Consider the following 11,445-nt stretch of genomic DNA (forward strand, 5'->3'; position numbering starts at 1 on the left):
ACAACAGCTGTAACTGCGGAAGGATTATCTTTCAATGCAGCTAAGGCAAAGAACAGCGGGACCAACCTCTTCAAAGAGCCGGTACCAACAATGATGGAGAAGACCCAAGAGTTGCCCTCCCTCACAAACAATGAAAAGCGGCTTTTACTGTACCATCGCATGTTTGGTCATGCTGGACTACGAGTGATTTGGAGACTAATCAAAGAGAAAGTGGGTTTAGGCCTACCCGAAGAGCTTCTGCCGGGTGCAATTCACTGCCCAACGTGTATGATCAACAAGTCCACTAAGCTGAACCCTCTGGGCAAAGGCGATCGAACTGCGAACAAGATGGAGATATGGGCCGCTGATCTAGTAGGACCGTTTCAAGTCCCTGCGGTAGATGGAGGGAACTATATCCTCACCATGCGGGATGTGGCTACAGGCTACAATTTCGTCAAGGTGCTTAAAGCCAAATCGGAGGCAAACAACGCTATCATCGACACCATCAAGCGGCTCGAGAATGCGACGAATCTGTCTGTAAAGATCCTCCGCAGTGACAACGGGGGCGAATTCGCCAACAAGGCATTGGAGGAATTTCTTCTCAGTAAAGGAATAAACACTGAAAGAGCGCTCCCGTACCATCACTACCAAAACGGTATGATTGAGCGTTTCAATCGAACTATACAGGCCATGGCAAGGACGGTTCTATCCGACAGCTGTCTCCCTCAGAATTTCTGGAATTACGCGTTCTTGTGGGCAAGCCATATCCTCAATCGCATTCCCAATAATGCGAGTGGCAAAATCACTCCGTTTGAAGCACTATTTGGTACCAAGCCGCATTTCAACAGGTTCAGAGCTTTTGGATCCTTTGCTTATGTCCATATCCCACCCGAAAAACGGCAGAAACTGGACGCCAGGGCCTACAAGGGTCAGGTAACAGGACACTTAGACTCGAGCAAAGGATGGCTTTTTTGGCTACCTGATGAAAAGAAATTTCTTGCGTCAGCTATGGCACGTTTTTTTGATGATGACAAGACCCATTTCTTGGATGTTCCCCTAACTGGGGAAGTGTCCTCAGAACCTGCGAAAGAAGCGGCAAAGAAGATATCTTTAGACTACGTCATGAACTTGATTGAGTTGGGTGATTTCTCCAGGGAAATTGAATTCCACGACCAGGAGCTTATTGTGGACAAGATAATAGAGTTATGCCAATTTTACTCTATCTCCGTACCAGGGACTTTCAAGCAAGCTATGAAATCGCCAGAAAAGGACGCCTGGTCTAAAGCCATTGCTGTAGAACTCAGCAACCTAGAACAGATGAAGGTATGGATTCTGGGTTTGCGGCCGAGTGACAAAAAAGTGTTAAATGGCCGGTGGGTTTTTGCAGTAAAACCTGATGTAGATGGGTCAGGGGTGCGTTTCAAAGCGCGTTTTGTAGCGAAGGGTTTCACTCAAGTTGCTGGGACTGATTTCCTGGAAACCTTTGCACCTACGGCCACTTTTGTAGCGCTGCGTTTGTTACTGAAGGTAGCAGCAGCCTACAACTGGCCGGTGCACAGTTTTGATTTTGTTGCAGCGTATTTGAACTCTCCCATTGACAAGGAAGTTTGGATTGAGCCGCCGGAAGGGATGGTGGTCCCCCCTGGGCATGCCCTTTTGCTTAAAAAGGTGCTCTATGGTACGCGCCAAGCCGCGCGTTGCTGGTGGCTTCACCTGAAACAAACCCTGGACAACCTCGGATATGTGCCTTCTCAATATGATAATTCTTTATATATCTTGCGGCATCCAACTCTACATGGAGTGATCTGGCTTCATGTAGATGATGGTGTAGTAACCGCCTCTAGTGTGGAGCTTCTAAAGAAGCTAGAACAGGATCTGAGCGCAATTCTTAAGATAAAATGGAGTGATAAACTCAATTCAATCGTTGGTCTCAATGTCAAGCGAGACGGTCGAGGTTTCACGCTCTGTCAGAAGAACCTGGTGAAAGGTCTTCTAGACTCGGAATGGGATGGTGTATCAATCTTCAAGACACCTCTTCCGCCGGGTTACAATGGTGTGACTGACCCCGACGGCGATCCGTCTCAATCTGGAAAATATCTTTCTGTTATTGGGACGCTCAGCTATCTCGCCGTTGGGACAAGACCGGACATTTGTTTTGCTGTTAATTACCTGGCGCGTTTTGCGGCCAAACCTGGCACGGCTCACTGGAAAGGTTTGAAACATCTTATAGGGTACGTCGCCGGGACAGCGGAAAAGGAGCTGTGTCTATTCCCGACGACCGACGATCGACCCCTCAAGACCTTTTGCGACGCATCCTGGGGGGGAGAATTTGGACGCTTGGCCTATGGTGTGTATATTTCCTTTTTGAATTGTCCGGTTCTGTGGGTCGCCAGAAGACAGGCAGCCGTTGCCTCGTCAACCTGCCATGCGGAATACATGGCTCTTGGCGTGGCTACGCGGCAGACACTTTGGGTAAGACATTTATTACGCAATGTCCTTCGCGTAGATTTTCTTGGACATCTACATTGTGACAACCAGTCTGCGATAAAGGTGTCTACTGATGATGCTTCTAACAAAAGGACAAGACATTCTGAAAGAGATTTTTACATAACTAACAAAGCTCTATTTCAAAAGAAAACAGTTTTGCACTGGGTAAGTACAAAAGATCAAATAGCAGATATATTCACGAAAAGCTTAGGTCCGGAACTTTTCACAAAATTGCGCGGCCTAGTTCTATGCGATGAATGATGTTTGGTGTTCAGCTTTTGTTATTCTTTCTTCCTTCCTTTCTCTAGATCTTTTGTCTTCTCCAATTTTTTTTCTTTCCTTTCTTCTTTCTCGTAGGCTTGTACGTATGTTAGCGTCTGCGGCGAGAGGGGGGGTGTTGTGACATAGATGTCACAGGCATCTCCGTGACTCGCCGCAGCACGAACCATACTCCTCTTCCCGGGACAATCCCGGGCGTAGGAGAGTTCTCTACGGAATCTACAGAGTTTGTGTCTCATCGTCTCAATAATAAGGTCCTTCAGTTGTGTCCCTGGGCCTGTCCAAGCTCGGAGCACAAGCCATTCGAGCGGGGAATCCCGAAAGATCCTCACCAACTTCGTTCCGACTACATTTAAAATCAGGAATTTCCCAGCTTGCCAAAGGTGGCCTGATTTTTTTGAAAAGGGCACCGACAGACAACTGCAGTTCTCTCATCACGCAACTATTTCCACAGTGTTGGGTTTTGTTTCAAAATGAGTACCAGCTTTTCGAATCCAGACTACTCGGTCAAAAGCTATCTCGACAACAGGCCTCGTTATCCTCAGGAGCTATACGACACCATCCTCGAGTTTCACAAGACGCCGCCCACCGATGGTCACTCGTGTCCGGTGTTCCAAACGAAGGTCGCCGTGGACTTGGGATGCGGACCGGTGCGTGCCCTCAACACTGCATTATCATCGCAGTCTGGAGGAACCTTGCAGGAAAATTTATCAGTTGGGTTGCCATTTGTAGGGCATTGCTACCGCGGAACTGGTTCACCGCTTCGAGAAAGTAATCGCTATTGACGAATCTGAGCCGATGATCAAGCTCGCAAGTTCACATTTACCTGAACTTGAATGTCATGTTGGAACTGCAACATGTATGCCAGTCGAGTCTGGAACAGTAGACTTGATCACCGTCGCCACCGCAGGTCAGTACTTTGCCATCCCCCATCGCCTGGTGTGATTTGAGAGATAAGGGAGGATCCTACACGTAACTAACGCGAACTTCCGGGGTTGTTAAATATCTTGTTTTGATATTCAGCGCATTGGTTTCCGGCTAGTTGGTGGGAAGAAGCGCATCGGGTCCTCAAACCAGGTGGCACGGTAGCACTCTGGACAGTGGCTCACCAGTTGATCATCGGCAAGCACCACCTCCCGTTTCTTGCGTCAGAAGCGTTCCCGGAACTTGGGCCATAAAATCTTACCAGAATCCATCTCCCTCTGTGCCATCCCAGAACCGTTTCATCCTAAAAGCTGCGAGCTCACCGATTTACAAACGGCATTCGTTAACGACTTCCGGCCCTATCTTGCAGCTGGTAATGAATATGTCTTCGATATGTACGACACGCTTCCCCTTCCATCGCCTGAGTTGAGTTTTGGACCAATCAAGAGAATGTCTTGGAATCGAGAGACGGTCGACGATCCGGAAATGCTCATGGCCTCCAAGATAAATGTTGACAGTCTGGTTGGTACTTTCTTCTGACCCAGAACGCAGTCAAATAAATTTGTTGATAGGTAATTGGCTTTATTGCACACACATATCTAGCGTAAACGATTTCACACCTACAGTCCAATCTATCGCTGGAGAGCAGGTAAGTGAAGATCGGCTGATCTGTCAAGATATCCATGCTAACACGACCTGGATTTTTTTTGAAAAGACAATCCTACGAAGAAAGACACTCAGGACGATCCCGTCGAGAAACTGCTTACCAAGCTCAAGAACATCACCAGTTGGGACGACTCAACTGAGTTTACAGCTGGCTATCCCTTAGCCCTGATCATGACCAAAAAACTTTCATGATTTCCAAAGCAAGCGTCAGAGACATAGATGTTAATTGCGGTCATTGTACGATCTTCTCAAGCTTCAAATAGCTTCGTTTGTATTGTTTATTATTACGGATTGGCATTGTGTTGATTAATCCATTGGAAAGATAGAGCAAGAAAACAAGACACAGGGAATGGAAAAAACGACAAATCAATCAAACCAAATCAGAGGGAAAAAGACGAGTTGTCGGAGAACAAGCCTACTGAATACATGAGGGCATATCCGTCAGTACCAGTATCTCACCCTGATTGCTGGATCCAGCTGAATCATGCTTTTATTCTATCAAAGAAGAGGTTGGAAATGGAAAAGAGGGGATCCCTGTAAAATCTTCTTCGGAATAACCCAGTGAACCGTTTTGTCGAGTGCTGAACGTCGTCTGCTTCTCATATATTTTAGCGGCGGAGGTATGGTACCGAAGTATATCATGGGAAGGCGTACATGTAAACGTCGTGTTGTTTGCGGTTTCCAATCCCAAGATCAAAGTAGGTTGGCAAATTAATTATGTTCTTATTGTTCTTCATCGTCTTGATATCCGTGAAAACCTTTTCTTACTGTCAAAGGGTGTAATGAACTATGATGGTTGTTTTGGAAGGATATCATGTTTCTCAGGCGACAGCAGTTCAGCTTGTTGTTTTTTTGATTTAAGTAATTCGTCTTCCCATTCCTCCTGCTGAGTACGATAGATAGCCATGGTTGCCTTTGCATCATCGATCTTGAAGAAAAAGGAAGGGTTTCCCAAAACAAAGTATGTGCCGACACCAAGCCAGATAAGTTTTCCTTTGTGGAAAAAATTGATCACCGGTCGACGAGAATTGAAATACGAGACTCAACTGAACAATGTGATTTTTGCTGAATTTGTAAATCTAATATCAGCTTTGCTAACTTCTTCAAGCTAGGCCGGTCTGTTTTAGCCAGAGTCAACAACGGCTGGTAAGTCGACGTATCTCGTATCAGGTCTGGAGGATGCTTCATTGCTAAGGCCTTCAGGTGATGTTGGAAGAAAACAAAATAGGCGTTTCCAAGTTCCGTCCGATCAGACACAGGAGAGTGAATGGATCAGCCAAAGGAGCCTCGGATAGGTAGACAGATCAACTGGTGTCTTGCCTGTAAGTCGTGGTGGATCGCATGGCCTACCAAGATCTTTTTGTCTATCAGTCGTGAAACAATTTTCGTGACGGCTTTAAAGCCACGAGCTTTTTCATTGGAGATGGGCGGCACTCTAAGTGGATCAGTGGTCTGTATTTTGAGGAGAAGAGAAAGTTTGGCCCACCATTTCTCAAGTGTTTGGGTCTGATACCGCTGACCCAGGTACGGTATTGGGTGACTGGTTGGGTGGGTTTGACGTATTCGTCGAGGAGGACATTTCCATGAAAATCCACGATGCTCACTCGTGCCAGTGCACTCACACTGCCGTTCGGTCCCACGCCCACCATCTCGCAATCGATCGCCACATAGTTCCTAGCACAGCGGCACATACAATCAATTTATGCTACCAAGCTTGGAGAGATGAAGGGACGCTTACTGTTGTTGAGCTTTAGTCAGCATTGTGAGTTTTTTGGCCCGCTTTGGCTGGATGGTTTTGGGGACGAGCGGTGAGGAGACGAAGAATTGTTTGAGCTGGTTGAAGAATGATCCCAGGCCCATTGTGCTGGGCGAGGCGAGGTAAGCGACAGGCCTCGGCTGCGGTCACCCGAGCTGAAAAATATCTCGGCACAAGCCGCAGCGCGACCGCAAAGCGTCTCCCGCCCCGCGAGCATGGGTGTCAAGTTCGGCAGTCGCCCCGCCCGTTCCGGTTGGTGGTTCCGAGCGCCCCGATAATCCGATAATCAGGTTCGGTGGTCCCCGTACCCGGCGAAGTGCCAGCTTCAGGAGACCAGGCCCGGCAGCGCAAAGCTGTCAGGAAGGATGACCGGCAACTCCAGCAAGTTCTACCGCTCACTGGCACAATGGAACGACCAGCAACCAACACAGGAACTGCTGCCGCGTTCCCTACAAGGGCTTTCCCTCAGGTCGATCAACCTACTCAAGAATCTGATCGAGTTGCCCGCCCAACCAGACCCTTTCCCCAAAAAACGCCGAGCGGCGGTGATGGTGCGTGAGCCGGATTCTGTCCATCGTAATACAAATATATAACTTGATACTCACCTCCGCCGTTTTGTGTCGCCCAGGTCGGATTGTTCGCCAGTCGCCAAGGCCATCTCAATGTCTTGCTAACTCGGAGGAGCAAAACTATGCGGACATACGTACGCTAATATGTCTCTTGAAAGGAATATACATGCAGTGTAGCCGACAGGTTGTTTTGGATTCGATACCAATCACATAAGGCTGGCGAAACAGCCCTACCAGGAGGAAAGATGGAACCACAAGACTTGTCACTCGAAGATACCGCTCGCCGCGAAGCACACGAAGAATGTGGGATCACCCTCAACCGGCATAAAGTCCGAAAATTGGCCACCTTATCGCCCTTTCTAACTCGCGGAAACCTCATTGTCACCCCCATCGTATTTTTCATTGCCGATCAAACTTTAATGGTAAGAAACATCTCATCTTCACTTCTTACACTCCCGATTTCTCATCTTCACATAATCGTTAATCGATCTTTTCCCCCTCTCTCTCAGCCAATTCTGGAGTTTAGATAAAAGTAACAAAATATGAACGCATCCTCTTCCTTTTTTTCCCTAAAAACCCCTACATTATTGCTTAGCCTCGACTCAATGCCAAGGAAGTGGATGTATTGTTCTCGCACCCTTTGGAGGATTTCCTAACAGGTGATTACCACACAATCCCAAGGAACCATGTTTCTTTGCATACTTTTCCACTCTTCATCATCGATTACTGATTGGGGGTGGTCTCTGCTTTTCTTCAAGGTCCAATATCTCGTTCATTCAACACTGATTGGTTTTCAACCCACTTACCCTACCGATTGTTTGAGTTTCCCAGTAAACATTCCCCCATCGTTGGATTCACTGCGTGAGTACTCTAGAGAATCAATTTTGAAAACCTACAAGACGCTATTGAGGATGGATTTATATCAGAGACCATCCGGCCCTGTTTTCTAATCACGGCAAAAGCTGCATCATGGAAATTTGGATGACGAAAGATCTGAAAATGTGAAGGAGGTTTTGTTGCTGACAGAATGATACTTTTTTCACAGGGACGTTCTGATTGAAGTGGCAGTTCTAGGATACGGACGTGAGCCGGAATTTGAAAGGAAAGCAGCCGGTCAATTGTCTATGTCAGAAATCATCACGATCGCTCTGAGAGAAGCGCCCGAATTCCAATCAGATGAACAAGCTCACCACGTCGCTAAACATGATATCTTGGAAGACGGTCCAAGAAGCCCTTTGGCTCGACTCCGGTATGCTCTAAAGCTTTCGCCGAACGTCCTCATCTCTGAAACGTTTTCTTCCCTCCGAAAATTTGTAGGGGCAAAACTGTAGCTTTTGCTCCTACGGCTGTTGCCATTGAATTGGTTGGCTTGTACTTTTTTTCCTCAAAACTGATTTCAACTAATGTCTACTGTTTACTCATCATGTTCCAATTTATCAACCTTAATATTGGTTGTTTTGTCAGGCCAGTGAGCAGCATTTTAGAATAATGAATTCACCATCTCAGACAGTCCACCAGAGGACAGATGATTATGTTGCGTCTTGATTGCAGAGGAGAAAATCATGAACCTTGGGATATGGGATTGAGCGACTGATGATTGTCGGAATTTGCAATGAAAATGCAAAGGAGTGAACTTGTCCTCATCTGTTTGGGTATCTGCTTGACCAATGTGCTTTGCCATCACGTGACAGGTATTTAAAGCGTATAATTTACTTGAGCAGCCCTTGTGTTCAATTGGCATGGAAGTTGCTACACTTGTTAAGCTATCAAGCGTGTTCACCGCCTGGTCGAGGTGTCATGTCAGACGCCAAGGGTCCGTAAATAATTAATGCGAAAAAAACTCATGTTCTGATTCAAAAAAACACCAAGAAAGCAAACAAAGTAACGGCAAAAACGGAGAGCAAGAAAAATTTGCTTGCATCTTGCGCAAGGCCGGGGACCTTCACCTAAGGCAAGAGTTACGATTACAAACCACGAAATGACAAAAAAAGGCCGCAGATCAGAGGTACTCTCGCCAGCAAGTGCTCCCGATGCTTTGTTAAGATCGTTGCTAAGCGTCGCTCGTATACGCCCATGCTAGGCTTCAGTAGTGGTGCCGCAGGTTGAGCGGTGGCAATAATCATTCAAACCTACCGTCTTGATCACAATCCCCTACTATCCTGAGGGCCCTTGCCTGACGCAAGCAGTCTCTCAAGGAAGTCTAACCCAGTCCATTTGAGAATCCTACTACAGCATTAACATGGAGTGCCTTTTACCCTCCATCAATCTGGGGCCTGGACTTCGGCTTCAGTGCACGGTATCATGGATGGCATTGGAACCCTGCAACCGATTAACTTATCTTGTCGTACTTATCCAGTCTTCGGCCCCAATCTGTATCTCCTCTTTCCAAAGCCTTCATTATTCGCACTATTATTGAATTTCATCTATCCCAGCGCTCTTCGTTTGCACCATCCCCTCCAGTCCGAAGACCTCGAGGAGACCTCACCGGCTATATCCCCTCCCTTGAGCCGTTCAACCATCAAACATATCATTCCCACCTCCTTGATGCCCAATATGATGATCATGGCCTGTACCAACGGAAATGATGGATACCCCTGCCAGGCCGAATTCAATCGCCGGATGGAGCACTACATTGCTAGAAAAAAACGCTCGGAGAGAACTGTGGTTGTGCGTGATCTTAACAATTAGCACTTCAATCTTGACGGCATATTCTCAGACTGACTTATTATGGATGAACGTGCGTGCAATTGCCACTGCCGGCCTTCTTTGATTATGTATACAGAGTGAAGGCGAGCTGGCGATAATCTATCAACTTTTGTCGGACCCGGCCGCCATGCGAGCCGAGGTGGACGTCAGCCATCGGACCTGGGTGAAAAAAACTTTCATGCTCAAATCGTTTGGCAATGGTACCTTCGTCTGTCACAAGGATAAAGGCCAATCAATTTCTCAGCCGGTGGCGTCGAAGGAGAACATGTACTTCATCCTCAAGCAAGCACACGCCTCGGAAGGACATGGGGGTCGAGACAAGACCGCTAAAGCCGTGAAGAAGACGCACTCTTTTATTCGTAAAGGCCTGATTTGTCTGTTCTTGGAAGTTTGTCCGACCTGCAAGACCCGCAATGAGGCAGTGAAGAAAGATAAACTGGCAAACGCCCAAAGCGCCAGCGAAGCACCCAGTCCTCTCAGTCACTTGGAGTCTGCTGGAAGCATCGATTCATGGGACCAATCCTCGCTGCAAATACACCCAGCTCACTCCTTAAACCCCTACCAGAGCAGCAGCTATCATCCAACATCCCCGCTTTATCCCGTGGAGGACAATCAAAGGTTGACCATTCCAACCTTGAGCACTGCCCTGAGAAGAGCGCCTTCGCATGGCGTTGTCGGAACTTTGTTCCCTGATCCGGGTACCAGTCATGCTCGTAGTCACACCTTCCCCCTTATCGACAACAGCTACCCTCTTCAGCAAGAACAATTCGCGCAGTCTCCCGTTGGATTTGGTTTTCAATCTCCACTACTGAGCGCCGTTGGCTCCCAGGCTGGCTCGGTGTACGAGTCCTATAATATCGACCATCTATCCGAGCTGACGGCCGCACTCCAGCAGCAAAGTTTCTGTCCTCCAATCTTCTCAGTTCAGGTCGATGCGCCTGGCAATGAAGTACGAAGTTCCGGGCAAGATTTCTTCACTCATGATCCGACTTATTTCGATCTCCACCAGCACCAGTCACAGATTTCTTCTGAGGCCATGAACTTACAGGGATCTTCCAACAATCTATACGACCCCATTAATGTCCCCTATCTCTTGAGCTCTCAACCTGAGCAAACTTTTCAATCCACATCAGCCATCACCCACTTCGACTCTTTCAATAACCCAGATCCCAGTTTGGAGGATGATCGGTCTCCCTCCCACTCAACTGCACAAGCTCATGAGGATAACTTCAGCAAATCCCGCATGAGCTCCGTGGGGCCACCTACCTCGTTGGAATTCAATACCTACGACCTCATGTCCTCCTATAACCCCGCCGACTCGGTCCAGGATGAGACCTTCGCGCAAATCCAGCCGCAGGAGGGTGGTCGCCGCTCTTTCCAGGACAAGAATCACAAACATCTATCGCTCCAATCACTCGAGGACTCCCAGAACATTCAGGACACCTTCCGGAACAGCGGCTCTGGGACACACTCCGGCCCTTCGACGGCTGGATCCATGTGGACAACTGCTGGCGATGCAAGCACGCCCATGTTGACCGCCGACTACCAACAATTAATGTCCAGCTTTGCTACAACTGGCGAAACTTTTAGCCGGGAAGAAGCACTACCCTGAAAACTTCCCCGTGATCTCGAGCCCATCGATGCGCGTTTCTACATCATCTCCCCAGTCTTGCTGTTCTCCATCAACTCCCCACCTTTTTTCTTGCCTGATTTTTTTTCTTGCATGCTATGGATCTTGATGGTCATAAAAACGCTTATATCAACATGAAATCTGTCTTAAGGATCTTGGAGACTCGCCTCTAGCGTCCATTAATGCACATGTACCCCTCCCCCCTCCCTCTATCGATCCTTAAATGTCTAAGTGCATCCATTGGTTACAAATTTTAATTATATTCCTTGATTCCATGTTCAGTCCACTTCTTTTTGTCTGCAATGGGGCCAGACATTTAAAAAAATGCTATTTCCCTAAGGCTTGGCATGTACCACGGAAAAGTGGAACCCGGGTACATAACAATTAATTAAATGAAAAAATTATCATGCCATTTCTGAATGTCTGATCATCATTTGCATAATTTTAGA

General features: G+C 47.4%; 4 protein-coding genes across 4 annotated transcripts; 3 read left to right on the top strand and 1 right to left on the bottom strand.

Moving 5' to 3' along the window:
• Positions 1–3,218: 3,218 nt before the first annotated feature.
• PtA15_1A390 (uncharacterized protein) lies at positions 3,219–4,527 on the top strand (the record flags this gene model as incomplete). The annotated part of the gene is made up of 6 exons (XM_053165413.1): positions 3,219–3,395; positions 3,478–3,655; positions 3,769–3,867; positions 3,962–4,191; positions 4,273–4,318; positions 4,385–4,527. 6 exons carry the CDS (start codon positions 3,219–3,221, stop codon positions 4,525–4,527), a joined length of 873 nt encoding a protein of 290 aa, XP_053016607.1.
• Positions 4,528–5,122: 595 nt separating this feature from the next.
• Positions 5,123–6,195, bottom strand: PtA15_1A391 (uncharacterized protein; the record flags this gene model as incomplete). Its single annotated transcript, XM_053165414.1, has 5 exons — positions 5,123–5,263; positions 5,383–5,532; positions 5,656–5,744; positions 5,822–6,009; positions 6,074–6,195. The coding sequence occupies 5 exons, from the start codon at positions 6,193–6,195 to the stop codon at positions 5,123–5,125; spliced, it is 690 nt and encodes a 229-aa protein (XP_053016608.1).
• Positions 6,196–6,456: 261 nt separating this feature from the next.
• PtA15_1A392 (uncharacterized protein) lies at positions 6,457–7,991 on the top strand (the record flags this gene model as incomplete). Its single annotated transcript, XM_053165415.1, has 6 exons — positions 6,457–6,642; positions 6,720–6,794; positions 6,876–7,082; positions 7,256–7,319; positions 7,419–7,521; positions 7,706–7,991. 6 exons carry the CDS (start codon positions 6,457–6,459, stop codon positions 7,989–7,991), a joined length of 921 nt encoding a protein of 306 aa, XP_053016609.1.
• A 1,231-nt stretch (positions 7,992–9,222) lies between these two features.
• Positions 9,223–10,978, top strand: PtA15_1A393 (uncharacterized protein; the record flags this gene model as incomplete). Its single annotated transcript, XM_053165416.1, has 2 exons — positions 9,223–9,327; positions 9,443–10,978. The coding sequence occupies 2 exons, from the start codon at positions 9,223–9,225 to the stop codon at positions 10,976–10,978; spliced, it is 1,641 nt and encodes a 546-aa protein (XP_053016610.1).
• Positions 10,979–11,445: the final 467 nt, after the last annotated feature.

Source organism: Puccinia triticina, chromosome 1A (genome assembly GCF_026914185.1).
Source record: "Puccinia triticina chromosome 1A, complete sequence".
Classification (NCBI taxonomy): domain Eukaryota; kingdom Fungi; phylum Basidiomycota; class Pucciniomycetes; order Pucciniales; family Pucciniaceae; genus Puccinia; species Puccinia triticina.